Below are 26,153 nucleotides of genomic sequence, written 5' to 3'. Positions count from 1 at the left end.
GCATTAATTGGAGGATTAGTGAAAAGCGACTGAATTTGATCACAAGGTCAGAATTAGCAACAAAAGATATGCAGATCAGTTCTACAATTACAGTATTATGTACATAGGGCATAAGCCTTGATCAGATGTACCAACAACTAGGAAAATCAGCAACCTAAGTTGTAGGGTTTCGTAATCAAACATCAAGCTCAAACTAGGTGAATCTAGTGAGACAAACGCTGAATACCAGCACTTAGTTTTAAGTGGAATTGCATATTTTAGACATGTTGCACGTAACGAAGGACTTACAGAAAGAAGATCAATCCCTGCATCTCCAAGATTCAGAACCAGAGTTGCCAGATCCTGCACAGCAGATACCTGTCTTTAAGAGCAAATCGGAGAATAAAACATGTACAGTAGCATGGAACTGTACCACAAAGGCAAACCAATGAATGCTTTTATTCATTCAGAAGTTGTTTACCACTGATTGATTAGCCAGGAGATAGGAACATAAATCTTGATCATATAGGAGGCAAAAAAGGAGAGAATCTTTGATGAGATTATGTGCACCTCAATGTTGTTGAATCATGATGCGCATATGATTAACTTGCAGGACAATTGCAGCAAGAGGATTTGGAAAATATTATGAGAACAAAACATTCTCAATCACGTAGGTATTTGTGCTAAATATGACTCTTTTCCTATATTTGGCTAGTATGTGATAAGAACAAAATAGGTGCTAAAGTCATGCTTGTAATAGAGACAATCTTTGGTTAAAAGCCTTGGAATCAATGTTGTAATTTTTTAATATTGAGTTTCCTTTTTTCTACCTCAAGTTTGCTTGCCGCTCAGTAAATTTGGCTACTAAAAGGTCCACATAAAAGGACATGTAGTAATGTTTTGGGAAAATAAAAGAATTTTAGTTTATGGCAAAGTGTGATTGCTTGAGAAACTTTAGGTGTGATGGTCTAGATCCTCTATTCTCCCTCTTCTTCTCCTTGTTACAGCTAGAACCACTCTATCTTAGCTCCTAAGCTATACAGTGGAGGTTTACTTAAGGTTGCTGTAGCAAAAGATTCTGAATTATCAAGTACACGTATAAACCAATACAATTCTATATTTAATCCTGGTAATAGGTTGGGGGTAGTGTGTATGCAGCCACTTTCTAGTGATTTCATTGATTGACAATTTCTAAGGCCAAAATGCTAAAGCAAAGTACCCTTATTAGTTATTACACACCTTAGATTGCCACTTGGGAAAAGCAGACTTGAAGTCAGGTAAGGAAGTAACTCCAGGCCGAAGTGTCTTCATTTGGGGTACCCAAGATTCTGTAAAATAAATAAACAGGCACAAAGATTATTAGGCACACAGTGCAATACCCAACTTTAGTAATTTCAGCACTAAAGTAACACAAAACCTGAATATCTTGAACAATTCATCAATCTCTGAAATCCCCCGGGGAACAATGGTCGCTGATTCACCATTTCAGCAAAAATACAACCACCGACCACACATTAACAGGCTAGAATATTGTCTGGATCCAAGGAGGATTTCTGGGAGCTTATACCAAAGTGTTACTACCTGAAGTATGAAACAAAATCACAGAATGGACATGGTGCTTTTGAAATCTTTCATTAAAATGTTTAAATCTCAATAGTAGATGGAAATGTCGCTTGAAACCAGTTGAATGTACAGAGGGCTCTGAGCCTGTATGATGGGCCAGGAAGGAATTAAACTAAATAGAGCCTTAGGTCTAAACCTTCTCAAGCTAGCTCAAAGAATGCCTTAAAGTAAAAGCTGGTTCAGCTTTCAACCATGAAGCGTTGTGGTTTAAGACTTAAGACTGCAAAGTCATTGTGCTTTGTTGTGGCCAGCAGCTCTTCACTGTGCCTCACTATGCTATGAGAAGCCCCCAACGAACAGAGAACTTGGTACCTCTATCAAAGTTCCAGGGATATCCACACAATGTGAGGAAAAAATGGCATTTGGTGCATGGACAATTAAGTAGTAACTATGCAAATAGATTATGACAATTCACAAAATAAATGCTATATGTTATATAATATGCAGTGGTGATATAAAAAAAATTGATTTAGTCCACATTTACATTGATTTGCTTTGTTGAACCAAATCTCATTTCAGATGACTGGACAGAGCTGATCTTACAAACCAGCCAAAGTGTTTTGACTGAAATACACCTTTGTTATTCAAGAAATACACTTTGAAGGAGGTGATCTTACATTCTCATCAAGTGGAAAACTTTAGCTAAAGTGTTTTGACCAAAATACACCTTTTACTATTTTAGGGAAAATGGAGAAGACAAAAAAATAACATTGAGTAATAATAATTTTGTTATTGTTGTTGCATTTCCTTTTTTGTCATTTATGACCAAATAGCCTCATATTACTTCTATGTTAAGCATACATAATTAAAAATGCACATTTTCTTTATGGAATGAGCTTCATTTCCTTATAACCATTGCGCACTTAACCTCAAAGAAAGTTTAAGTATATATTCAGAGGTGACAGTAAGAGTATAATGATGAATAGTAGCACCTCATGTGTGAATGTTCGAACAGGAATGCCAAAAGCTCTAGCTAACCCAAAGTCTGCAAGCTTCAATGCATTAGTTCCTCGATCAATCAAAAGATTTTGGGGCTTCAGATCTCGGTGAAGAACCCTATGAGAATGACAGTAGGCAATGCCACGAAGTATTTGATACAAATAAGTCTGCACATGCATAAGAAATCTAAGACAAATATCATAGATATAACGCAGAAACCACAATTCTAACATTCAGTAACATATGCATCATATGAACTAATAATATAATTAACCTAAAATTTGTGCTTAGAACTGAGAAATTTGAATAATCTCTTCCTTTGTTCACTCATTGGCATTGCATGATTTAGCAGTGAGCAATTTATTTCTAGGCATGAAAGATTCTTGTGTTCATAGACAGAAATATATTGACTAGAGAAGATATTTGTAAATCATATGCACATGTTGCCCATAAAATAGTTAGGATATACTCCAAACAACTGATTAATTCATACTTCAGCATGTCCTTCAACAAAATCTTGAACTGCCTCTACAACAAACAATATTCATGCTAAAAATCATTTGAAAGCATCTAACCGAAGCATCCTGTAACATAAATCAAAGCAGACTAAACAAAGGAAAGCAACTCACTTTAACTAATCGTGGATCTTTAGCAAGTTCTGGGCAAGAGTCCATGTGCTTCTTCAAGTCTAAGTCAAGATACTCAAAAACTAAATAAATTCTCTTGTCACTGTGGACTACATCCTGCAATCTGTTGTGCCAATAAAATCACCAAAATACAAAGCTTTTTTAATACAGCATCAGAGACACCTAAAACTCTGGTTGTGTATGAACAAGCATGATTAAGAAAAAACAAGGACGGAGATTAAGAAAGTTGTTGTAGCTTCAAATTCTAATGCAACATTGAAGTGATTGTAGAAATATCTGATTTCAAACTACTACTTAAAGATCTGATTTCAAGGTACTATATAGCTGATCTAAAATATCCAAACTCATGAGGATCCTAAATCCTTCATATAATCATAACTTCCAATTATTTTTGAATGATGAACATGAGGGACAAACCCTTAAAGAATGCCATGCCAGATCAAAATACATTGCATGATCTATTTAGTTCACTTGATCTCCAAAGTTTCATAAAGTAGTAGGCAAGTCCTCTTGGCAACATGGTTGTTGAATCATGTCACTGGTAAATTTAAGGCATTCTTGGTAACAAAGTAAATAATAAACCAACAAATCCCAGCAACCTTTTATACATACTAATGTAACGTGCTGATAATACATTGCTAGTAAAAGTATACAGACAGAAAGTCAAATGAATCCATGTATTAGATTAGCTTGATTACGAAAAAGACCAAAAATTATCAAGATCTAAAGGTAAGAGATTGGAAGAAATGAAGACCTGACAATGTTGCTGTGCTGCATCTCTTTCAGTAGAGAGATCTCTCTTATGGCAGTACTTGGAACTCCCTCGTCTTCATTCTCCAGCCGGATCTTCTTCAGAGCTATAGTCTCATTAGTGACACGATCCCGAGCCTTGTACACCACCCCGTAAGTCCCCTCCCCAATCTTTTCCACCTTCTCATACTGCTACCAAAATCCCTCATTTCAAAACCATTAAAAGAAACCACCAAAACCTTCATTTGCTAGAATCGCTCACCTGGTCCATCCTCCTATTCCCAGAAAAGCGGCGGTCTTTCGGACACACGAATCGCAGGGAGGAAACTCAAAGACCTAGCAATGAGAGACAGTTGGAAAAGAAAGAATTTTTATTGACTCGAAGCGACTAGACCGAATCCAACAGTGATGGAACCGAATCAAGTAACCAATCACCCTGTTACCGATCGATCCAGATTGGCGAAAGGGATCAAATCCTCACCACAAAAGCAGATGATGGATGAAAAAGAAAAGGAAAAAGATAAAGAAATCCACGAAAATATCACGGAGGGAGCGGGCTCACCGAGGTGGCGGATGATCGGCCAAGTTCGATCGGGCACCGAAGCAGTGAACAGACAGGAAATGGAGCGTTAAGGAGTCGGAACGGATGGCATCTGAGGGGTAGAGCGAGGCGCGGAAGAGGGAAGAGGGAGACGGAGAAAGCTCGTCTGGGTCTCTTTTTCGCAGTGTGGTGGCCGGCTGGCTGCTGCCCTGGTTAAAAGCCTCGGGTAATGTCGAAGGCGGACGATCCGGCGTCGACGACGAGACAGGAAATTATCGTAACTCCTTGGCAGGCCCCACAAGCTATCACGCTGGCACTGACACGTCAGCTTCCCCCTGAGTCCTTTGGAGGCTAACCAAGTTTAAACAAAAATTAAATTAAATTAAAACTTCCCTAATCCTATTTATGTAGATCTCTCATATTTTTTTAATTGGAACCAATAATTTTTTCAAAAACGTGCACTAAGTTTTTTGAATTTTTTAAAAAGGGCATAGTACTTTGATTTTTTATACACCTAATTTTCAAAATACAATTTAATTCTCTTTATTTAAACCTAATTTTCTTTATTTTATTAAGAGATTTCATATAAATTTTAATTTTTTTTCCGGTTCGATACAATTTAATTTGGTTCAATTTTAAATATCCATAAGAAATTAAGTATGTATTTTTTTTAGAAATTTAGAAAACTAATTGTGCTTTTTAGAAAAATACCATTAAAAAATTATCAATTCTACTTTTAAAAAATCTATCATTCGAATACCAACTCAGTTATGTCCATGAGAACACTATATATCTTTGCATCATCAAACTTCAAGTCGGCAACTCGTCGACACAAGTCTAGTCTAGATGACTAGGTCTGGTTTAGTCATCTCGATAACAAAATAAATGCATGGCGGACCCAAAGTGGTGCGGGAGGGACCTTGTGGCATGCATGCCTTTATGAGTTCCACGAGCAGGAGCCACCCGCAACGCATTTAATGTTGTGGTGAAGGTGTGCATGAGATCTGATTAATGCCACGTGAATAATAATTTACAAAAAAGCTGATGAAATAGTTATGGATGAAGAAGATCAATGCATGCATTGCATGGTGACCTTTACAAGCCCTAATCTCAGCTCAGCTCTCTCATTGTAGCACCACCGAGCTTCTGGCTATCAGTTGGAAGCTTGAAGCCACTGGTTAATGGCCACTGATCGATTGATGGAGCTAGCAACGAAAGAGAGATATGGGACGACTAGAGCCAGAGGAATGGAGGTTGCAGCTGCAGTGGACACTAGCTAGCTAGTAACTACTCAATCATTCTCCTCTTACTTTTCAGTGCTGCTCAGAGTCAGAGTGCCTTAAATTCATGGCTATAATGGATGATTCCCTTTCTCGTTCAGCTTTGTGGCCATAGGAATCCCAATCCTTAATGACTTGTTATGATTTCAGGGCCCATGCCACAGGCATTAATGCATTACTTATTCACTACCCACATGGCCTTTTGATCCAAAGGAAGGCAGTTAGTTGCACAGGTTGTGGATTGATAGACCAAGGGAATCAGAGTATTTGTAGATTTTACAGTTAGGGCGAGCTGCGGTTACCATCGCATCGTGTTCAGAGATTCATAATCTCTATCTATGAACATTAATAAACTGAACACATACGTTCAACATAAGCAAGCACGGTGAGACTGTAGGAGTTAGGGTTCTTGGCAAATTACACTTGGTGTTGATTTACCCGACGAACCAATCATCGTAACTTAACTGAGATGAAGCAGGAGTTTGCCATACAAAGCTAAGAGTTTGAAGATCCGAAAATATAGACATCATTTCTCATTGAAAGGATGCAAACTAAGAGCAAGGCAACGGGATTGAGATAACATCAAATGCACACCTTGTTTGATTATAGATTTTGCAGCAAGATTATGAGCACCACATGTATGCATAGCTACCGCATGAAAACTTAGAACATTAAGCATATGATACCTATATAGTGAAGCAGCAGACATCACGAGTCCTACTTCAAGCGCGACAGAGGTCCTGCTGTTCCTCTTCGAGATCGCCGTAGTCATCATCGTTGTCGTCGCTGTCAGCATCACAGTCATCGTCAGAAAACTGAATGGGTCGGAGAAGTGTACTCAGTATTACTTGGTTCCACCGGATAGCTCCCAAGTGTCTGAATCTTGTAGCAAGGGATTGCCATGAAGACGAGTCCTTAGCATCCTCCTCAACGGTAGTCACAGGCAAAGTGCTGTTTCTTGCATCTGGGAAGTAGGTCACAGCTAAACTATCTGCGCTCTCGCAAACATTGAGGTCTAATACAGGTGATAATGGACGGCCAAGAACTTGGACGTAGCAGACACTTCAAAATGTAAAAGAGCAATTTAGAGTGATTCAAAAGAGCAGATAAATAAAACATGGAATTCCTTCAAATTCATCTAAACACAACTGAAAGTTCTTAAATGCATTGTTTGTTCATCTTGAAACATCTTGCGCCTATTTACATGCTAAATTCCTAAACATCAATATCTAATATAGGTATTTTGTGATTCTCTACAACGTGTATTAACTGGTGCAGATAATGAGCAAACAGAAAGGATGATCGAAAACAAATAGCAAGTAGAAAATAGGTAAATTATGCATGACTTGATGACGAACGAAAGTGTACTACTCTCCTCTCCTAACTTACCAAATATAATAGAGATCATCGATTGCTTGTTTCTGGACCCTACCCAGCAACTCAATCCGCAGAATACCACCAAGGCAGATAACGGGCTTAGGAAGCTTGAAAGATTGCAAAACGTTTTCCTGGATAACCATTTTCAAAGTAATAATTCAATAAGAAGGTTACATTAATGCTATATTAACAAGTAAATACCAAGTCAGCAGAAGCTATATAATACTGGCATCAGGCATCATACCTATTTGTTTAATAGTGTACACATATATTATCACATGTTAAGCAAGGTATGTCATTCATCTCATGCTACTTAGACACTAAATGTTTCAGAATAAAGTATGCCAAGATAAACACAACAAAATATCAACCCATAAATTGCATCTACTTCGAACATAGCAACATCAAACTCATACTTTCACAGAACGGATAAAATTAAAAATAAAAATATCCTTCTGTTTTCCACAATAATCATTCTGGGTGACATAAAGATGCAACTCACCAGTAATCAAATACCAAAGACTTGAAATAGCTTACACTACCCAACCACAACACTTGACTATATCATCACTATATTGGGCTAATTTATTTCTGTCGATACAATCACAGCTATCAATTGTTCTTCTTTCTCATGGATCCCTAATATAACTTCACATGCTCACGCAATCTCAAAAGTTCCTTTAAAATGTTGTCACCTTTGGGAAGTAAATTCATCTGTTAGTAAACATTGCTTAGAAGAAAGGTTCTTGTTTGTAGCATGATAAAATAAAGATTGGTCTAAGACTGATCTTTAGTATAATATGAAAAAAAAATCAAGTATTTGACCTTGCACCATGATAATATTTAGACTGTGCATGCTTCAGATCTATGCAGGAATCACCAGATGTGGAAGGAAGAATTTTCAGAAATGATCGGAATAGCAGCAAAGATTGAAATGCCAAAACTCAAAAAGAAGAAAAATATAAATGTGTTTGCATCCTCTCATGAGTATAAAATATAAATGTGTTTGCATCCTCTCATGAGTAAAAGGGTTTTGAAAACTGTTATGTTTCAGATCTATGCAGGAATTATTATTTTCAGGAGTTGGTGGAAAGAAGATTTTCAGAATTCATCAGGATAGCATCAAAGGTTTCGAGATGCTAAAACTCAAAAGAAGAAAAATATAAATGTATCCGAATCTCCTTAGGAGTAAAAGGTTCTTGAACAAGGTGTGGGGAATTTCATTTAAATACGAGGTATTAGATGTAATTGATCATACAGAAAAGTAATCTCTGAAGAGAATAAGATAACCATAGTAATGAAAGATGTATTACTCTAATCCTAGAAGATTCAGACAATATACTGACTTAGCCACGCACTTGCATAATCATTATCAAATAAGGGAGATAGCGCACAGAGCCATGAAGTAATACCTCAGGTAGTTTTACAATTTTTTAGTATTCTGATATGGCAATCATCCAAATTTTTCATATGAAAAAATGAAATAAAGAAAACACAGACACAAAGATCTTCCAGCTTGCTATTTAGTGAAAAGGGGACCATAACTTTTAGGGTAAATTTGTGAAAAACTACCAAAAATATAAAAAATTAATATTCCTAAATTACCTGGACCATTGGAAATTCTGGTGAGGTATATGTCCAATGGTATTTTTCAACCAGAGCTGATTGCTGATCAGTGCTACTACGTATACCCAATTCTGATCTGGAATACCCCATCCGGAAACGCACAGCTTTTGCAGAGTATATGGGATGATCATACTGAAAAAATGCTGAATAAATAAAAAAATCAAACATAATTATGGGATCTAGATATAGTTCAAGTATTATGATGGCAGAATAAAAGGCTAGAATGACACCTCTGAATGGCTTCATCTTTATCTCATCAACAATACAGAGGCCTGCAACTAATTTGTAAGTTAAACTCTCCGGCATACTAGGATCTCTCTGCCCACTACTTGACCAATAGGAAGGCCTGCGGCCCATCATTTCACTAGGTTCTAGTGTATTCTCAATGCTCTCATCTGGATAGTTGTCAGTGCTGGAAGCATTTATTGCCTGATAAATGCAATTCCTTTCACATTTAGAAGAACCCAGACAATGACTTAGGTATAGATAGACACGATGCTCTCTCTCCAAACTTTCCCATTCCGCAGCAGCACTACAACCAACTTCTGCAGTCTTGCTAACACTACTTACTTCAGCAATCCGAGAAAAATTTGGCACGTCAGGAGAAATTCTTAAGCATAGCCTTTTAGCAAAACCATTTGCAACAACTGCAATATATGTCAAACAGCTGCCTCAAAATCAAACCATGAAGTATATGATATTCTATCATAAAAAGTTTAAGACTATGTCCAATAATGGAACACAGACTTAACCGTAACTTTAGAACCAAATAAAGAAAACTACTACTAAAATGGTATATATTTCCTTGTCAAAATTTACTTCAAAATTGTGTTGCACAATGAACCCTTTTGCTATAGCACTATCTAGTATCTCCTCCTTCAAAGAAACGAAGACACAATGTGACACAGTTACAGAATCACCCAATCTCTACTCCACGCATTAATCCTAAATCTTGCAACAATCACAAATTGCAGTATTCCCAGCAGTTTTTCTTCCCACTGTTAACCTATATTCTTCCTCATTATGGACACTGTTCCTGAAATAAAACCTGAAGAAATAAACAATTTTAAGCCTAACAACGTGGTAGAAGTCCAGCTCTATGTCCTTGTTTATAACACTTTGAAGGAACAACATCATCCTGAAATGTATAAAAAAAAACTATAGAACGGATCAATTTCAACTCCATATTCTGAAATTAGAGAAAAGTGAACTACCAGTGACATAAAATTAGCAAAAGCAAGAATCATATAGAAACAAATCGGACATCCCTACCAAAATTGTGCACCTTATGCATGTAGGTATCTAGAAATGTAGCCAAAGGGCGAAACGAGAAGTATCTCACCCTTTACCAAGACATAGTTTTTCGCTAATTAAATGACCCGTGTATCAATTTTTTTTTTAAAAAAATAACTCCTCCTCAATTCAACTCACGGTAATAAATCAATATTAGAAGAAAAAAAAACAAACAAACAAAAAATCTTACTCATCCACCGCCTGTCAGAAATCGTGGTAACTCACCGAACTTGCGCCAGGACCGGGACACGGCGCTGACCCGCGCGAGATCCTCAGGATCGTCGAGGCGGATGAGCACGGCGGCGGAGGCGTCCAGCCCCAGCCATTGTAGGAAGTCCCAGCGGCTATTCATCCTCGGAAACCAAATCTGCAGCAAGACTAACCACGATCCGGAACCCAAAAAATTGGATCGAAATGGGGAAAAGAAGCGATCTTACCCGCGGAATGGCCGCAGGGAAGACCGAGTGCGGAGCAGCAGCGTAGCGAAACCCTAGGGCGAAAGGCGAGGGAATGGATTCGAGAGAGATAGATGGAGGCGCAGACGAACGCAGGGGAAATGAATGAAAGGGAACAGAACCACGGGCGATCGAAGCGACCGACAGGATAAAGGATGGAAAACCTTTATCTCCAAGTAAACACATTATTTAATTATAAAAACTAGTTTAAGGCAACATATTTAAAAATCAAAAGAATCAAAAAAATATGTTTTAAAAAAAGACTTCTATTTTTATTTTAAAAATATTTTTATTATAATAATATAAAATAAATTACTCCGATTTAATTGAAAATTTATATTAAAATACTTTTTACCAATTTAATTATATTGTTTAATTTTTTTAAGTAAATATTTTTCATCAATTAAGGACGTCCTTTTATTTTTTTTTCTAAAAAATAAATTAGTAATAAACAAATTTATTAATTTATTATAATTATTTTTATAAATCAGAAAAAAAAAACAATGTTTACACACTACTTTGTTTTGAAAACAATCAAAACCTTTGGGGGAAAAATGATTCATTAATTCATATTAATTATTTTCGAAAAAGTATTTAAAGAGATAATGGAAAGAGAAGAATAAGAATTATTCGGAGTTTTTAGAATTTCTATGAGATTTTTTTAGCTTCATATAGAACATGAACAAAATTATTAACTAATTAAATTTGGTTTTTAATTAGTAATTAATTAAGAAATAAAAATAATTATTTAATAAATTTCAAATTTAAATATATGTTGGCCAAATTGATTATCATTAAATAAGTTAACTACTAATCCAATGACTTAAATGAATATTATATGATCGATTACATTGTTGTGATCCTTAAATGTAATTATTTAAGGTAATATAACTATTGAGGAATTAGTTTACTGCTTAGTGAGTTAATTGAAGATCACAACTAACTAAATTAAAAATAAATTTAATTATTTAAAATGATGAGTAATTGAATAGTTAATTTTGTTTTTTAATTAATAGTTGATTTTATTAAAATATGTGTATTTCTTTAAACTTCTTCTTATTTATCTTTTTTATATTTTAAATTATAAAATCATCAAATACTTTTCCTTTAAAGGTAATTCATATCAAATTATATTTTCTATCAATCATCCTATTATTGCACCATAATTATGTTGCAGGATATTCATGTATTCTATAACGGTAAAATACTTCCGTGGAAAAATAATCCTAGATTGTTGATTACACGCATCATTTACATTTTTTAATTTATCTTAACGATTAATGAAAAATTCATATCAAATTATATTCTCTCTCAATCATCTTATTATTGCACCAGGGTTATGGTGCAACGGCAAAATACTTCCATATTTAATCAAATATTCATGAGTTGATTCCTAGATATGATGTACTACAAATTATTTTTTTCCCGTGAAAAAATAACCCTAAATTGTTGACTATAGAATGACGCATCATTTACATTTTTTAATTTATCTTGACAATCAATAAAATTTTTTTATAGAATCAGATCGATCATTTCTGTTTGAAAAATTAAATATCTAAATTATAAAAAAAACACTCAAATTCCAAGTAATTAAACAGCACACAGATGTCAAGTAGCCATTTGGATTATCTGATTAGTTGGGGAGGCCAATCATGCAAACAACAGAGATTGAATACTAAACAAGATCGCCAAAAACAAAAAAAAAAATCATCTTTTTTTTTCACTATAAAAGCCAATGCCTCAAGAAACACCTCTCAGACCACAAACCATTAGTTTTGGCCTATTTTATTTCAGAAAGTCGTGGACATTCACAAAGGGAAGATCGAGTCCATAGCTGTAGAAGATTTGTATCACACAAAAATATACACATTCGATTCATGAACTTCTGAGAGTTCATGAAATCAACAAACCTTTCATCGTTTTCTTTCTCAAACTACAAGTATGTACAAAGAGAGCACACCACTAAGTTCTACTGGCATTGTCTACTTCGGTGAAAGACTACTTGATCTATTCTATGTCATCAGGTCAGTGGCAAAGACTTTTCCTTCTCTGAACCCAGTGGGATAGATGAAGACAGAATCGACACAAAGGCCGCCTTTTGTGTGGGTGCAGTCAATCTGCTTCATTGAGAACTTGAGGTTGGTCGGCATATCGGAGTTATCTACAACAAAATCTCCTGCATGGTATAGGATCCAGCTCCCAATCTTGTCTAAGTAACATATAGATCGAGCAAGTTGGCCATCTGAAGTGGACAGCTGAAACCGCACCGGCTTGATATCCCACCCATGTATGTGTTCAGTGATACAGATCCGACGACCGAGTCTCTTGGTGGCACGCCCTAAATGGAGGCGGAAGAACAGGCTGTAGGAACCGGCTGGGAAGCAAAAATTAATTTCTCCATCTACCTCGAACCACCAAGTTTGGTGAAGGTAAGCCACTGAATGAAATCTGCAAAGCAACAAAAAAAAAACCTGTGTTAGTTTTCATTTATTCCAGTGCACTTATTGTATACATACATATTGTTGTTGCTTTTGTGTATATTTAACTCGACATGGGTTTAACTCCATTATGTGTCTCAAAAAACAAAATATTTCTCCACCGCTATCCAATACAATATTGGTCGTCGATATCACCAATCGAAGGTACTTATTCTTCTACATTTTGCATTCTGACTGTCCATTTGGAATTTATTCGATGACAACAAAGATACAGGATTGTTGACAAACCCTAGTGTGCCATTACCAGATGCCCATGTCCATTTATCTGTTAAGGCAATTTTCAAATCCTTTAACAAAGTCTAGTGCAGCAACTACCAGATGTTGTAAAATTTTAAATTCTTGTTCGATATGTGTAACTCTAGACTTTCATCCACGATACAAAACCACAACAAAACCTTTATCTTAGTTGTGTTTTAGTAGGCAGGGAATGGATTGCAAATCCAACAAGACGAACCCAACCAATTCTTTCTGAAGCTTTCTTATGTTAAGGGATCAAATAATTCCTGGGCCAAAAAAGTTGGCCAGCATAGAAGATATCTAGTTCAGAAGTTTAAAAAAAGATGTATATGTGCATACTGACCTCCAGAGTATATCGAGAACAATCAAAACGGAGTTCATATCTGTAGTAGTTATTTGACTGCTATTCAAATGATGAGCAACAAACCAAAGGACTATGTAAATATCATCAATAAATATTTAAAAAGATTCACAAGAACCAAACACATGAGACCACAGCAAGAGACATCTCTCCACCTAGTTGAAGTTCTTGTGTTTATTTATTTATTTTGCGAATTGGCTTGACATTTCAAAATCCATAGTCTATTATTTATACGAGTCAAACGTAAAATGTAAGTTGCACAAATAGCAAAATCTTGAATCATAAAATACATTATGTATCTGCATGCTTGCTGATACTAAACTAAAACTTGAGAGAGTTTAGGAAAATCGTGAGCTTCGTTTAAGGAAGAGTGTGTTTGTTATTTGAGAACTAGAGTATCATTTTTTTTTTCAGGGCCACTAAATAAGCTATGAGTTCGATTTCCACTTCTCTACACACAATTGATGTATTGTTTTCTGTAAATCAACTTATACAAGTTGTAATTAAGATCAGATGAAGGCAATACCTAGACTCCCCTGTGGTGAGGTAGTTCCAGTATCTCCTATCATCGATTCCTGTTATTAGCAAAGCCCTCGAGGAAATTGCCATACAAATTCCACCACTGGTCCTCTCAAGCCAAAATTCCTATAATCAAAGAGATAAACCGCAAGATCATAGCTAAAGCAAGCATGTGATGAGAAAAACTCCCAAAAGAAACACCTTTACTTCTTTGATTCTTCTCCAGCCATCACGAAATTGCAATCTGTTCCTAGAGGCAAGAAAATCAACCATCCAAACCCCAAAAACACTGAATAAATTTCATGTGACTATCAAAAGAGAAAGGGGAAAATATCACAATCCAATTCACTTATCCTAAAATGATCGTCGCTAGGAAGGAATAAGTTTTTTTCCCTTTTTTTTCAAAAAAAAAAGAGCAAGGAATCGAGATCGGGAGAGTCGTCAATGACTAAATTTCTTGAAAGATATAGAAAAAGGAAGAGCGGATGAGCCTAGAAAGTATACCTTGGTACCCCCATCAAAGGGGACCGGACGACACAAGCGCGCGTAGATCTCTTTCTTGCAAAGACGGCTCTTTTTGCAGGGGTTTTTATCATCCGAGGCCAGCGCCAACAGATGCCGGTGATTCCTCGGGAGCTTCGTCTCCCACACCAAGTCCGCCGAAGCCGCCCCCCGAAACGTCCGGCTGAGCCTGGCCGCCCGGCATATTTCAAGCGGCTCAAGGTACGCAAGAACCTCCGCCACGCAGTTCTCCGGGAGATCCCCGCCCCGTCGGGAGCCCGCCGGCCTCGCCTTCCAGCCTCACGACACTCGACACTCCGACGCCCATCTCCCGGACCCAGATAACCAATACCGTCACCGCCGCCGACGAAGCAACAAAAAGAACCCCAAATTGCGACTCGCGAACCTCTCTAGCGTCACGCAAGCACCGACAGGCGGCCGAAAATTCACGGAAAAATCATAACTTTGGGGAGGGCGACGAGAGAGGGTACCATGTAGAGCATCTACCAATCCCGATCAGCTCAACGTCCCCTGGTTCGATTCTCCGCTCTCCAACGAAGCGTGGATCAAGAAAGAGAGAGGACTAAATTTTCCGCGGAAGACGACGAACTGGAGAATAGATCGGAAGGCGTAGGATATAAATTGACGGTGGTCCAAATTGCTCCTATCGTGGTCATCGGCTTTTCGATCGGAATTTCGAATCCCTATTGTTGTTCATACGCTCATCGCATTTTTCCTATTTCTAAAATAAAAATCTTTCAAATAAAAAAAAACTTCTATATTAATATTTTTTAAATATATATATATACTTTAAAATATCCGCTAGTTACAGGTGTTAAATGGACCGTAGGCTTACGAAAAGATCAATGAAGATAAAACCAAATTTATGAAAAGGACATCTCATTTTGCAAAATTATCGAATAATTATTTTTAAAATGTAAATTTAAAAAAAAATCTTTTAGTTCTTTAGATTGGGTGTAACTAAACTTTGCCTGATCTTGCCTCAAGTAAAATCCATTTTAAGGGTTTTTTTTTCTTGAACCACAAATTTTAGAAAAAATCTAGCACTACAAAACATAAACCCTAACACCTCCACGATTGATCCATCGTTGTAAAACATCATGCTCCATCTAAGTATTAAAATCGTGAGCCACAAGAATGATAATCCAATTCAAAATTTTTTAGATTTAGAAAGGTAACAAGATTTTGTGAATCAATCCAATTTATCCCATTCACAATATTTCACACAGATTATACCCAATTTGAATGCATTCAAAGATCTTTTACATAACAATCATGCAAGAAACTCTCGCAAAACCAATTCAAATTGATGAACATATTTTATACACAACTCCTCCTTTGCTGGTGCCCTTCGAACTAAAACATGAAGACTTCAAGGAGCGAAAAGGATGCAAGTCATCTCGGCTCGATAGCACTGATGCATAGGTACATTCATTGCAGAATTCAAGCATTTATTTCGGAATTGCACTGATGCTCCCTGTTGCAGCTTCTTCGACCCCACAGCATGCCCGAGCAGCTAGAATCAGCTCTTTGCTCGTCTATTTTTTCCAGCTCACTGAAAGTGGTCAGCGTCGAGCGCGCTGATTGCGGTTGAGCTTCCACTTGGGACTCACTTGTTGAGCATGGCTCATCATCATAGTTGGAGGGAATGAAACCAGAGAATGGGGTACAAATTAGCGGGCACACAAGCTCAGAAGAAGCTGTCCGGTTCCTACGGGCCTCTATTCTACTTGAGTTGGGAATATCAACACCACGAGGAGTTAGAATACAGGGGCTGCAGAGGGTGAGCGCTAGGTTCGGCTTGAACCCTTTTGCTGGGGTTGACGGTAATTTGACGAAAGAAACTATTCCATTTCGGCATAGAGGGCATGGAATTGAGCCTGGTGGACCAGCAATTGCAGAAAAAGTGCTGCTTGTTGAGCAAAAGATGAGTGCACACTGAACACAGAGTTCATGGCCACAGCCTGAAGAAAAAATTAAAGGAAAAAGTAGGATAGCAATTGCATTTGAAGAATCAGTTTCTGCTTACTATCAATCAAAACAAGTAAAAGCACAAGAATGAAGGTTTCTTTCTGCTGGTTATGAAAGTGCACGCAGAAAGAGTGCAAGTTGAGGTCAAAGCTAAATGCAATGGCAAATGTCTTAAAGAGAGCACTTTTGGAACTACAGTTGTAAGGAGCAACCTGATGCATAATGAAGAGCTAAATAATAATGCAGTTTTGGTCCTCTACTTAGGCTATAGCTAATTCTTCCATTAACCAAGCTCAGTCAGTTAGTGTAGCACTTGTCCTCTAAGACATTAATTTCATGGTTAACGGAGTATAAACCTAAAACCATACATCTAAGACAAACTTGGATGGTCTCCCATGATTTTTTAGTTACAATGTCAGAATATCTTCCATGTTAACCAGAGTCTAAGCATGCAAAGCAAATGAACTTAATAGAGTACTTTGCTATTGTTTACCACAATGCAAGGATCCTATGAAATGTATGAGCAAAACCAAGTAATTAAGCAGCCTAGAAATAGCCAAATCAAACTCTAGAAACATGCACCTTCTGCAGCAACACTGCAAGTTCTTTCGAGGCAGACAGCACAGAGATCATTATTATCAGATAAAACTGAAGGCTGCAACCCACACTCCCTGCAGAAGAAGTAATTAGAATTATGAGACATTGTAGACTGCAACAGGGCAAGATAATCATAAATCACTGATGAGCAGAATATGTTATATGAATCTTTTGCAGTTTCACTCGCTTGTTATACTGCGCCTTTGTTGCATCATTGAACAAAAAATATGATCTCTAAAGACTGCCCAAAGATCTAGGTGAACTGCTTTGACATTGTATATCAAATAAATACTGTTTTTTATAGAAAAGAATGTTATATGCAAGATAACATGATTCAACAAAAAATTTTGCTTTCTTTCAAGTTCGTAATGTGTGAGAAAATTCCAATTTGCCTATAAGATTTTGTTTCTTATTCTCAGTCTGTTCACGGTTTATGAATGTCATTCCTCACCATAGTTTATAAACAATTATCACTTGCCCTCTGGGCCAGTTGCAATTCAAGTTCCAGATGTAACACCACAAATGCCATTTGGCATGCACTTACTTGTTTATGGATGCACCATGTTGTCATAATACTCAAACTATCTTGGCAAGAAAACAATGATGATTCACTAACTACTGGGGCAATATGACATTTCCAGAACTTTGAAGTGAAAAGTGCAAACATGAGCAAACATTGAAGGGCATGAAATCTACATAGAAAGAATGTATGTTGTTTGTACAAATAAGTGAGAAATGGACCTAGAAAAACGACCTAACAAACAAGAAAAATGTCATGATTGGGGTGGGGGTATCATTAGTTGCTTTAAATATTTTCTGTCATGCCATCCAGCAGAAAACATGGATAAATATACACATGTAAAAAAATAATTGCAGTCATAGCTTACTACTAATCCACTCAGCAATTCTCAAAAAACCAATGCAATCCACAAGTACCAGACATACCTCCTCCAGTTCATATCACCAAAACCCTAGTAAATACTCTGAAAGGGATTAAGGCCTAATTTTCAAAGACCATGACTTGAGCATAACACTATTAGCCTTTCATTCCAGATGTCAACATCAAGATGCATATAGTAATTATGACTGTCATTATTGGTATCTACCAATAATTTATATTTAACAAGTCATTATATGAATGACTAAACTAGCAAACTAAGCCTGTCCTTCCCCTACATCACATAAAAGAGATGATCACAGTCAAACTAAAATAGACATCTGCTTTTGCAATTTCTTATGTAAGAGCCTAGAGAATTGTCATTATCAAATTGCGATTGTCTAAACTATTGTTATTTCTTTCCCTAGCTTTGCCAATTTCATAGATATCTTTCTCTCACACTAGTTCCTATATTATCATAGAACTAATAATATGTTTAAAAATAGTGTTGCACCTGGCTATGTTAAGTATAACCAATAGCTTGATTGCTAAAAGAAGGAATACCTAACAAGGCAATACAAACATAAAAATAGTGTTGCACCTAGCTATGTTAAGTACACTCATGAGTGGCAAGGCAAGGTAATTTGATAGTGGGAACACAGGCATAGCCAGTTCTGAATTTGGGTTCAATAGTGATTCCAAGCAACGCCGTCTCCATATTTTTGCAACATCAAGTGGAAGCCATCTGAAGAACAAACGAGAGTTGCCTTAGAGAACAAACACTGATTTAGGAAAGAAATTCTTGTGGAAAAAATCCAAAAATATAACGATTAGAATTAACAAGAAAAAGGGAAAGTTACCCGTTGCAGTTCAATGTCAACCTGCTAGCACCTCTAGCAAGGAGAATCTGCCAAGAAGAAGAGTTTGAAATGAACTATAAACTTAGCTATCAACCTGAGAAATGAAAGATAATATGGGCAAAATATGCATGGCCTTTAATCAGAGACTTAAGCATTGCCTGGCAACATTTAAGATTCCCTCCACAAGCTGCATAATGCAAAGGAGTGCTTCCAGCTCCTGCTTGATTCATAAAAATTGAAAAATTATGCCAAGGTACAGGTTTGACAAATCACACGCTATCACTTGCAAAATCAGAACACACCTATCAAATTGGAGGACGACCCATAGTTAAATGTAACTGCAGAGACGTTAGCACCTAAATCCAGTAGGAGTTGTACACAATCAATGTAGCCATTCAAAGATGCCATGTGCAATGCCGTGATGCCACCATCAGCGGGTTTGTTAATAAACTTCACCAGTGCACTACAACATTAAGTTCAATTCAAAAGAATAAAGAAAACTAAATGTCACTCGTAGGGTATTCATAATTTTAGATTAGTTTGGTAACCTACGACCGATCATATTTTTGATCCGAATAACGCTCCGGGCTGCCTGTACTATCCTTATCTGCAGCATGTATTTCATACGGAGCGCTCGGGATGAAATCCGCCACCAGCAGCCTAATGCACCGCACATGTCCCCCCACCGCCGCAAAGTGCAGTGCAGTCCGGCCGCTCAAATAGTCCGCTCTCGTCACCTTCAGGATTTCCAATCCAGTTAACTATTAATCCGCAAAACAAGAAAGGATTTCGACTTTTTTTTTTGGAACAAAAACATACGATGCTTCTAAAGATGAGCAGAGTCTGCACCACCTCCCAATGCCCATGTCGACACGCTTGCATCAACGCTGTCTTTAAATTCAATTTCGTTCAGGAGAAAAATCAAATCTTTCGAATACAGAAGTACCAGAGAAGGGAAAGGAATCAGATCGGAAAGCAAAAAGGAGAGGGGAAAAAACCAATCGAATACCTGCCCACAATAGTTTCTCAGATTCACGTCGGCCCCATTCTCCAGCAATAGCGTGACGATCTGCGGAGACGCCCCATATCCATAAAGAGAATACACAACGCGGGAAAAAGCGCATCTCGAAAGAAGAAGGGCGGAAAGGCCGACCTCGTTATGGCCCTTGGCGGCGGCGAAATGTAGAGGCGAGTTGAGGCCCCGGAAGGTGGAGTACTTGGCGAGGCCGGGGTTGAACTCCAGCAGCATGCGCGCCTCGATGAGGTCACCGTCCCTGGCCGCGGACACCAGGCGCTCGCCGGAGGCCGAGCATCCGAGCGAATTCCCCATGTCCCCAAGATCCAAGCCTCCGGCGACGGGGGCAGGCCGATGGTTCCACGAGGAGAGCGCGATGCCCTCTCCCTCCCCTTCCCTTCCCTTCCCTTCCCTTCCCTGGGCAGACGCAGACCGCGGATCCGATCGATTCCCAGTGAAGCAAGGAACAAAAATAGCAAAGGGGGATAGAGAAACGGGCGGTGGATATTGAAATTGTCGATCTATTTCTCGACTGTGAGCCACTGGATTTGGAGTTGACGTGTTTGGGTTTTATTAATAGACAACGTTGTTTGTTTTAGGTGAGGCCAACCACTTCCGGGTTATTGGGGTCCGCACAGGAACGACCCACGAAGATAAGGTACAAAATCGTGGGTACTTTGGTTGGTGCCCTCTCTCAATTTTCAATTTTATTTAATGAAGTATTTTCTCTTTTTTTTTACCAAAATATTCAGTTTACTGCTTCTAAAAAAAATTAAAAATGAAAAAAATTGTATATCTTAATTATTTTAAAAAATATAAATTATTCGGGTTATACATAATTTATAAATATATTCATTAATAAAATTTTTATTAAATTTATAAATATAAAATATAAAATAAATAAATAAATTTATAATATCAAACTTATTAATCAATCAAATAAATTTAAAAATATAAATAATAAATAAATAAATTTGAATTAAGAGTGTTTGTGAGCTAGTCGATCTCTTAATCGTGAGCTTATGGTCAAACCAACGGGGTGTGGCTCAGCAGCAGGTCACTAGGGAGCACCGAGCACACCGACCCTCGTAAGCAACTCGAAATACAAGTGAAGGAAATCATAGGATCAAGAAAGAAGAGAGAGAGTAAGAGTGAGTGAATCTCGTGTTTTAAAAACTTTTCTTATCTTCTACAAAAACGAATTAAAGAATGCAGCGGAATAAAAAGATATAACACAAGTTTTTTACTTTGTTCACAATCCTAATAGGATTGCTATTCCAAGGCTCATAACCCACTCCTAGATTCCCTTGATGACAAATCACTGACAACCTTTTTTTGAGAAACTCTCAGAAAGAGCATACAATTATAAGATGTAAAGACTTATAGCAAAAATACAAACCTCCTAATTACAAAATGAAATATGCAAATATACCGACAACAAGTTGGATGTAGAATAGCAGTAGATTGTCAAAGAACTTCTTGGCGCAGTTACAATAGAACTTTGCTCAAGTAGAATAGTAGCAGGAAGGACTGGATGTTCAGAATTGTTATTAAACTTCGAATCACGAGGCTTCTTTTATAGGTGATGTTCAATCGAGTGATCAGTCGACTAATCCCTTTCAGTCGATTAAACCATCCAGACGACTCAACCTCAAGTTGTCTTGTATGCTTTAATCCAATCCGATCACTCTTGGCATATCTGCTTATTCAGTCGACTAATCCTTCTAATCGATTGATTGATCCTAATAATTTCTTTGTTGCACGATTCGATCTCATTCGATCTGCTCTTTCCAAATGGGTTCAGTCAATTAAACCTGTTTATCAGTCGACTAAATGACATTTTCTTTTTTTTATTGATCTCGGTTGAATTTGTGTTTATCTGTCTGGTTTAGTCGATTGAGCGTTCGATCGCCTGCTATTCAGTCGACTAAACCAATTGATCGACCAAACCTAACGTTCAGTCGACCGGTACCTTTAGTCAATCTCAATTTTTATTAACTTACAAAACTAGGTTAGTATAACAATAATAGTAATCCTGTAAAACAAGATTAATAGCAAGTGAATGTATAAATTTATGTTACAGTCAAACTATTTAATTTTGACTTAAAAATCTTCGTTAATTTCTTTAATCGGATCACCGCCTAAGATAGTCTCAACTGAGACACGTTTTTACTACATTCCAAAATAGAAAAACCTCTCTAGGATTTATCTCAACTTACCTGCTAAACATCTGGACTACCTGACCTGTTTGTATTCTGAAATTATTTTCCTAACCTCATAAATTTTAAAATTCGTATAAAGGAAATAAAATATCAAGAGATCTAGTTACGTCGAAATGTATAACAAAACTAAATAAAAAAGGGAGATGATGAACTTAATTGTAGTGGCAAAGCCATCATCCTTTTGTGTCGTCCACGAATCTAGGAATCCTACAGAAGAAGAGAAAGAGCACGCGAGGGGTTGGTCTTCCAAAGGAATTAGGATGACGGCGTTGCAATCGCTCCGCCAATGGGGAACAAATAGATATGTCAGGATCCCTAATGCAACAAGGATCATACCTATATATGTGATGACCTAATCGACTTAATCTATTATCATTAATGATAACAGCTTAGGTTAGCGGGTCTGCACATAAACCTCCACATCTAATAACTCAAATCCTCTATAATTAATTAGATCACTTAACGAGTCTAATTTTCTTAATGACACATATTTGCATGTCATAAATAACATATAAGCCCATTAAACGGAATAAAATTGTTCTCCTACCAAGTCTTTTCATAAACGGAATAAAATTCTTCTGCTCAATATCTGATCAACCCACCAGGTCTTTTCATACTTGATCTCTAGTCCAGCTGACCTATAAAGTGTTCTCCTATCTAGTGTTTGGTTCTTTTGATCCATTGAGACTTTTCTACCAAATATCCTATCCGATATTTAATAGGGCTTTTCCCTATTAAATCATGCATACTTAATACATTGATCAGTTCATAAGTATATCCTAACTTTAAAGTGATTCATACATCAAAATATATGAGTGGTACTATAAGCGCCAACAGCAACAACAACAAAGCTGACGAGTGATGAAGAAGCAACAACATTTAATTAGATATTCATAAATCAATTTTTAACTATGACATATTGCAAATTAATTTTCTTCAATGAAAAGATAATCCGAATACAACAACCCTCACAAGCAACTCGAAACATAAGTGAAGGAAGCCACAACAACAACAGAGCAATGATAGATGAGCTGACAAGTGATGAAGAAGCAACAGTACTTAATCAGACATTCACGTATCGATTTTTAATTGTAACGTATTGTAGATTAATTTCCTTTAGTAGGAAGACAATCCGAGCTCGGGCCTCACAAACAATTTAAAACACAAGTAGAGCAACCATAGCAGAGCTGACAAATGATGAAGAAGCAACAACTGTTGGTAGTGGGAGTAGTGGGAGATGTGAGCAATTACCAAAATTGCCCATTTATCTCATGACTTATTCCACTACTCTCTTTTCTATTAGAAGGGTGCATCCAACGAAGCGGGATTATGAAGGTGAAGATTTTCGCGAGAGAAAAACATCCAGTATCGAGAAGAATTTAGTTCATGAAACCCGAAGGAGTGTTCGATTTCATAACATCTTTCAGACGATAAGTACAAGAATCATCTGCTAGACGAAAAGCAAAGTTAAATTTGTAAGGTATCTTAATTATTTTCTATAATATACAAATGTTCGTTCATGCATATCAATCAATCAACAATGGTATCTGAGCATACAAGTTATTTTTCATATGCATGTTTATAAATTGTTGACTATACATGTTCGTTAAATTTGTATAATAATCTGTTCAGTATACAATAGTGGTCATGTAGAACATGGTTAGTGTAAGTTATATGTTTCTCGAATGATCATATTTATGTACGAATGTTTATTTTTGATATAGTATACATAAACCTATAAAATTACGTACTGTGTATATTTAATTTTAATGGCATTCGGTTGCTCCCAAGTTTGCATGATTTTTATTCAACTACTATTCATGTTTTTAAAAAAATCTGAACAGTAAGGTTCATGTACAAACTGTTCATACGGGAATAAACATGAATATAATGTCATGTGAAAAAAAAATCATCATGACCGCTAACATTACTGTTTATGCAGGAAAATCATGAACAATAAACTGTCCATATGAAGGAAAAAAATACACTATTCATGCAAAAAAAAAAAGAACAGTAATGCCATGTGGAAAAAAAATTATCATGAGCAATAAAATTAGTGTTCATGCAGGAAAATCATGAATAATGAATTGTTCATGGGAAGATACTGTTCGTGCGGGGGAAAAAATATAAACAGTATTTTAAAAAAAAAAAGAATACTGACGACACAAGCCGTATGCTATAAGATGATTCTGCTCGGTAGATGCACTGGAGAGTCAACCACCTAATTAGACTCGATTAGTCAAGTGCTGCTGAGTATTTTGGCACTCAGAAGATGTTGAATGAGACTTGGGATGATAAAACCAAGTCAGACTTAGATTCAACTAGTAGAACTTGGGTTCCGACTTCAGAGTTGGTTAGATTCCATTCAGAATTGACACACGTAACTCGGACTCGATATATCAAGAAGGATATTCAACGAGTCGAGTGCATACCGTGCCGAGTGGTTGTTTGGAAGAATAACTCCACTACAACAAAAATGACTTTCCGCAGCGCGTCATCCGCAGCGCACATCATAGGCGCGCCGTTAATAGTTGCTTTAACGGCGCGCCCAATAAAATGCGCTGCGGATAATATCATATTTTTATCAACCGCAGCGTGCAACAATACGCTGTTAAAAATACTTTTAACAGCGCACATTGTGCGCCGTTAAAATTATTTTTAACAGCGCATATTGTGCGCTGTTAAAAGTATTTTTGACAGCGCGGAAATGCACGCTGTTAAAAGAATATTTAAAATGATTAAAAAAATATTATTAAGAGCACTCATAATTAAATACTGTTAAAAAATTAAAATAAATTATTTTTCCAGACCGCCCTATCTCCTCGGCTAGGTCTCCGCGCTCGGCAACTCTCTTTGGTATTTACCGTGAGAGATGGCATCGACACCGAGATCCCTCTTTTCTTATCGTAGAAGACACTAATCGTGAGAGATGGCATCGACACCGAGAGGCCTGAAGAATTTCTATCGCCAGAAGAAGAAAGGGGGCGTCGCCAAGCCCACCTCCAAGCGGAGCATCGCCGGGAAGTCTCCTGCCGTCGCCCTCTCTCCCCTCGCCGATCCCGTCCCATCGCCCTTGCATGGTGCTCTCTTATCTTCCCGGTGTCTTTTCCCCGTTTCTCAGCGTCACTGCTCTCTCTCAACCCTAAATCGGCTACAGGTTCTGATGCGGCGTACCCGGCCACTGGGATCGGCGAGGAGGAGGGCGATAAGCTGCGGCAGTTCGATATGGACATGAGGTACGGCCCCTGCATCGGGCTCAGCCGGGCGGATCGCTGGGAGCGGGCGTCCGCCATGGGGCTGAATCCACCCGCCGAAGTGGAGGCCATCCTGTTGAAATCGTCCGCCGCCGCTGCTGGATGCCTCTGGGATGGACGAGTCTAATCTTAACACGTAAGTGCCCCCCAAAAATCCCTTTTGTGTGTATGGAGAGGCATTTCGGCGATGCTGATTGCAGTCTGTTTTGGTTGTCGACTCCTCTTCTCTTGTCTGTGCTGCTGTTGCTATGTTTCTTATTTGTAAGCTTGGTCGAATCGAAGTTTCTCCGCTTGAGAACATTGCCGATCTTGTCGTGTTGATTTCATCTCGCGCTCGGCTATAATTCTCTTTGGTATTTATCCAACTGCCACATCTTGGTTGTTTATTCTTATTGTCTGATTATTAGTGATCAAGTACGTGGAGTTTTAGTTAAGTTAAAGCCACTTTATCATGAGCATTTTATCTTTTTTTTTTAAATAAGCATGTGCATGTGTAACATTTTAACATGTTCAAGGAAGAAATTTTGCATGTTCTGTGATCAATCCATTTATTTTCTAAAGATTTAATCCATCTGTAAGTTTATTATCATTATCAAATGATCATGATCATGTTGGTTATGGCATAATAACAAATGTGACCAATAATCTTATTACAAAGTATAATAACATGCTTCACATACAATAAACTTTAATTCTTTTTTTTTCACTTA

The 26,153-nt window shown here is 37.3% G+C and overlaps 3 protein-coding genes and 2 pseudogenes across 3 annotated transcripts; 1 reads left to right on the top strand and 4 right to left on the bottom strand.

The window, feature by feature from the left end:
* Positions 1-288: 288 nt before the first annotated feature.
* Positions 289-4,629, bottom strand: LOC141817879 (cell division control protein 2 homolog; annotated as a pseudogene).
* Positions 4,630-6,224: 1,595 nt separating this feature from the next.
* Positions 6,225-10,622, bottom strand: LOC141817876 (F-box protein At4g00755-like). Its single transcript, XM_074705498.1, has 6 exons — positions 10,493-10,622; positions 10,281-10,422; positions 8,993-9,409; positions 8,742-8,905; positions 7,149-7,267; positions 6,225-6,821 (listed from the first exon to the last, which is right to left on the bottom strand). Exons 2-6 carry the CDS (start codon positions 10,405-10,407, stop codon positions 6,482-6,484), a joined length of 1,167 nt encoding a protein of 388 aa, XP_074561599.1. The 5' UTR covers positions 10,408-10,422; positions 10,493-10,622; the 3' UTR covers positions 6,225-6,481.
* A 1,695-nt stretch (positions 10,623-12,317) lies between these two features.
* Positions 12,318-15,319, bottom strand: LOC141817878 (F-box protein PP2-A13-like; annotated as a pseudogene).
* A 538-nt stretch (positions 15,320-15,857) lies between these two features.
* LOC141817877 (putative E3 ubiquitin-protein ligase XBOS33) lies at positions 15,858-20,391 on the bottom strand. Its single transcript, XM_074705499.1, has 10 exons — positions 20,106-20,391; positions 19,962-20,021; positions 19,772-19,843; positions 19,505-19,689; positions 19,255-19,415; positions 19,111-19,169; positions 18,953-18,999; positions 18,694-18,837; positions 17,201-17,289; positions 15,858-16,611 (listed from the first exon to the last, which is right to left on the bottom strand). Exons 1-10 carry the CDS (start codon positions 20,280-20,282, stop codon positions 16,091-16,093), a joined length of 1,515 nt encoding a protein of 504 aa, XP_074561600.1. The 5' UTR covers positions 20,283-20,391; the 3' UTR covers positions 15,858-16,090.
* Positions 20,392-25,118: 4,727 nt separating this feature from the next.
* LOC141817880 (uncharacterized) lies at positions 25,119-25,743 on the top strand. Its single transcript, XM_074705501.1, has 2 exons — positions 25,119-25,301; positions 25,391-25,743. Exons 1-2 carry the CDS (start codon positions 25,119-25,121, stop codon positions 25,568-25,570), a joined length of 363 nt encoding a protein of 120 aa, XP_074561602.1. The 3' UTR covers positions 25,571-25,743.
* Positions 25,744-26,153: the final 410 nt, after the last annotated feature.

The sequence above is a fragment of the Curcuma longa genome, unplaced genomic scaffold, assembly GCF_044706935.1.
Source record: "Curcuma longa cultivar G26 ecotype Majalengka, Jawa Barat unplaced genomic scaffold, ITB_CL_G26_1.1 contig_22361, whole genome shotgun sequence".
Classification (NCBI taxonomy): Eukaryota; Viridiplantae; Streptophyta; class Magnoliopsida; order Zingiberales; family Zingiberaceae; genus Curcuma; species Curcuma longa.
This window is presented reverse-complemented; position numbering and strand designations above follow the sequence as displayed.

Excerpts from the sequence above, each read along its gene's own strand:
- LOC141817876 (XM_074705498.1), bottom strand. The coding sequence starts at position 10,407 with ATGAATAGCCGCTGGGACTTCCTACAATGGCTGGGGCTGGACGCCTCC. Across the intron at positions 7,268-8,741 it reads CAGAATTTCCAATGGTCCAG|GAAAACGTTTTGCAATCTTT; the intron begins GTAATTTAGGAA and ends ATGGTTATCCAG. Across the intron at positions 6,822-7,148 it reads GATGATCTCTATTATATTTG|TGTCTGCTACGTCCAAGTTC; the intron begins GTAAGTTAGGAG and ends TACATTTTGAAG.
- LOC141817877 (XM_074705499.1), bottom strand. The coding sequence starts at position 20,282 with ATGGGGAATTCGCTCGGATGCTCGGCCTCCGGCGAGCGCCTGGTGTCC. Across the intron at positions 19,690-19,771 it reads TGCTCATCTTTAGAAGCATC|GTGACGAGAGCGGACTATTT; the intron begins GTATGTTTTTGT and ends GAAATCCTGAAG. Across the intron at positions 19,000-19,110 it reads GGAATCTTAAATGTTGCCAG|ATTCTCCTTGCTAGAGGTGC; the intron begins GCAATGCTTAAG and ends TCTTCTTGGCAG.
- LOC141817880 (XM_074705501.1), top strand. The coding sequence starts at position 25,119 with ATGGCATCGACACCGAGAGGCCTGAAGAATTTCTATCGCCAGAAGAAG. Across the intron at positions 25,302-25,390 it reads CTTCCCGGTGTCTTTTCCCC|GGCGATAAGCTGCGGCAGTT; the intron begins GTTTCTCAGCGT and ends GGCGAGGAGGAG.